Genomic DNA, 2,819 nt, shown 5'->3' on the forward strand with positions numbered 1-2,819 from the left:
TCGTGACGTTGTTGTTGTGTTGCAGGAACACCGTTCGGTTCAAGTAGTTGTCCAGGTACTTAGGCCACTTCGACTGAGGACTGCGGTAGGCAACAGTGACTATGAAGGATCATTTCAGGTTCTATAACACAGCTGAGTTTAGGTAAGAAATTAGGAGCTTGAGCAAATCACGGATTTGGAATCGACGACGCGGCAAATGGCGTTCCATTTTACACATCATACGTTGAAAAGCTTTTGATCTGGACATGTCTGTTAAAACTCAATAAGTATGAGCCAAATGCGTCGCTCAAATTGACAAAGGGCGAGAAAATACAGTTTGTATCACGACGGACGTCATTAAAGATACTGTAGATTATGGTTTGACTTACCAAATCTCAACCTACTTTATAAATTGGTTTTATGGATCGGCATCATTCTTGGTTCCGCATAGTTTTGTCGAGAACTATAAATTATTAGCTTCCGGTTCCAGAATTGGCTGCAATTATACCCCTCCTGTATTGGGAGTCAGATCAAGATGAGGATTGACAATGAACTACAGTTGATTAGGAGCGCGACCAGCCAGACCTCGGTAAATTTCAATAACCGAAACAATAATTTGCAATAACTTACTTCAATTATTTATTGACCCTTCGAGCCCAATTCCATGCCATAAAATTCAAGTTGAGAATAGTGCACATCGGTTTGGTAGTAGCACAAAATAGATCATTTGTGTGCCTAAACTCTATAGATAACCTTCTTTTATCAAGAATAGCACTGCAACACTCTTCCAGCATCAAACTGTATGACATCGCGTAGCCACCATCCAAAGTGGCGGCTCCAGCTGCAGTCGCTGAGCGTGTTGCATCATCTTTCTCGTCGGCGAGACACATGGTGTTAATTTGAATAGGTTTAAATTTTAAAATCCCTAGACCACCGACCACTCAACATTGTCATTTACAACCGTGAATGTGAAGCTCTTGTTGACGTCAAGATTGATCTAGAGCCTTAATAACCGAGTAGATCTACTATAGTATAGTAGATATATTATATCTGAGAAAATAATCGTCAAACGACTTCTCGCATCCCCAACGCTAAGACGCAAGCTTGTTAGTCAAGTTCCTATATCTTCTTTCTCAGCCTGTTTGACGAAGGCACTGGAAATTGGCCGTCCGGTTCCAGGCTCATCGTCTCTACAGTGCCATGAAATCCCCCGCTTTGGGCTAGACAATGTCAGCGATATGATTATAAAGATGGTAGTGAGGTCCAGAAAGGTTTTTTGTGTTTTTGAAGGCCACCTCACCGACTATCTATATTCAATATATATTTTCCGAGCCCTGGCAAGATACTCCCCACCAGTGACGCGGCCTATAGAGACTGCCTTGCTATCCAATGATCGACAACAAGGCTACCAACAAATGCTACGCTCCTGTTAGTCTTTGGCAACGCTGCCAATACCAACAAGTTGCAGGAGGGAATAGATTGGTATGATTTCAAAACAATCAGGGACCTAAGTTAAAGATGCTTTGCATTACTGACTTCGAGCCACCTTACTCAGTTCGTAGGAATGCGAGCTTCTATGAAGTAAAGAAGTCTAACTGTTGCTGCATATTGGATGACCAAAAAGGTCATCCTGTCGAAATGACACCCATACTTGGGCGTCACCTTGTTCACGCCAATCTTTTTTTATCGTACCAAACTTTGTACGTCATGCCCTTGTAGTTGCTGTAACCCGCAAGCTTCTCTTTCCATTGACGTTGTATTCGGCCGGCAGTGATTGAATCTGAGATGTGGACGCGAACTTCCAATCCGTTGTGGTTGCTTCCAAATTGCGAGTGTTAGGTAGGGCCGCTCCAGCGGTTTGTAGAAGTACGACCAGAGTCGCAAGGATGACAAGTATGAACGAACGCATTGTCGGACGTGGATGTCAGGCAAGGTAAATTCAGAAATTAACTTTAAACGGACACTCACCAACACTCAACGATTGCTGTACAAATATGCTAGCACCATGCTCACATCCCTAGTTTGTCCAATACAGAGCTAGATTTATGGGCTCGCAGAATCTTAGGTCTTCCTCTGGTTCATTACAAGCAACAATCTGGAAGTTATTGATGCGCAGAAAAGCACTGGACTAACTTCCGGTCTCGCAGTTGGCTGCAGGACGCGGCACGAGGAGTGCGCCAGTCAACACCCGACCAGGTAAGTGCCAATTGGGTTTCGTGGAGTGAAGAGGGTGTTGCCGTCACAGGTGTGCAATTAGAGTGAAGGTTGAGCACTTCTCCGTGATCCTAAAGCTCGAATCACGTCCAAAGCAGTCAAAAGAATAGGCTTCATCAGTTCAACACTCGGATCGGACGTGGCAGCAATAATGCTCTTGTGCAGTTATGACTGTTTCCATAGTTAAGCACCCCAGAATACATAGAAATATTTGCCTTCAAATGTATTCCATTTTACGATTGAGGGGGCGAAAGGGTATCTTGGTGACTGGTCAACGGGAACCGCTGATTTATAGCTGTTGATGAAGTATTCCATTTCTAGGGATTACTACCGAGGGGATCGTCTGTATTTGAATTAAATGGCAGAAATCCTTTGACAATGTCAGCGATGCTAAATTCATTAAAGACTTCTACACTCTCAGTCATTTCAGCCATCAGCTTAGGGTATTTGAACCATCCAATCAATTCCAGACTAAACCACCTAAACTTGGGTTGTTCTTCATTACACTGAATTCCTTCTCTCTCTCTCTCTCTCTCTCTCTCTCTCGGATATATCGAATTTGGAGAGTTCTCAACGATAAGGTTTAGCGTGGAAGATTAGGTGTCGTCTTGGTTTTGGATTCCATA

General features: G+C 43.5%; 2 protein-coding genes across 2 annotated transcripts in view; both read left to right on the plus strand.

The window, feature by feature from the left end:
* The window catches only part of PPTG_06301 (hypothetical protein), a gene marked incomplete at both ends in the record, with an annotated part of 2,630 nt that extends 2,583 nt beyond the window's left edge, over positions 1–47 (plus strand). The window contains one exon of the mRNA XM_008900203.1: positions 26–47. Within this exon, the coding sequence (XP_008898451.1) occupies positions 26–47 (22 nt within the window). The remainder of the gene's footprint in view (positions 1–25) is intronic.
* A 1,818-nt stretch (positions 48–1,865) lies between these two features.
* Positions 1,866–2,241, plus strand: PPTG_21858 (hypothetical protein; the record flags this gene model as incomplete). The annotated part of the gene is made up of 2 exons (XM_008900560.1): positions 1,866–1,912; positions 2,127–2,241. 2 exons carry the CDS (start codon positions 1,866–1,868, stop codon positions 2,239–2,241), a joined length of 162 nt encoding a protein of 53 aa, XP_008898808.1.
* Positions 2,242–2,819: the final 578 nt, after the last annotated feature.

The sequence above is a fragment of the Phytophthora parasitica genome (genome assembly GCF_000247585.1).
Source record: "Phytophthora parasitica INRA-310 unplaced genomic scaffold supercont2.9, whole genome shotgun sequence".
NCBI classification, from domain to species: domain Eukaryota; phylum Oomycota; class Peronosporomycetes; order Peronosporales; family Peronosporaceae; genus Phytophthora; species Phytophthora nicotianae.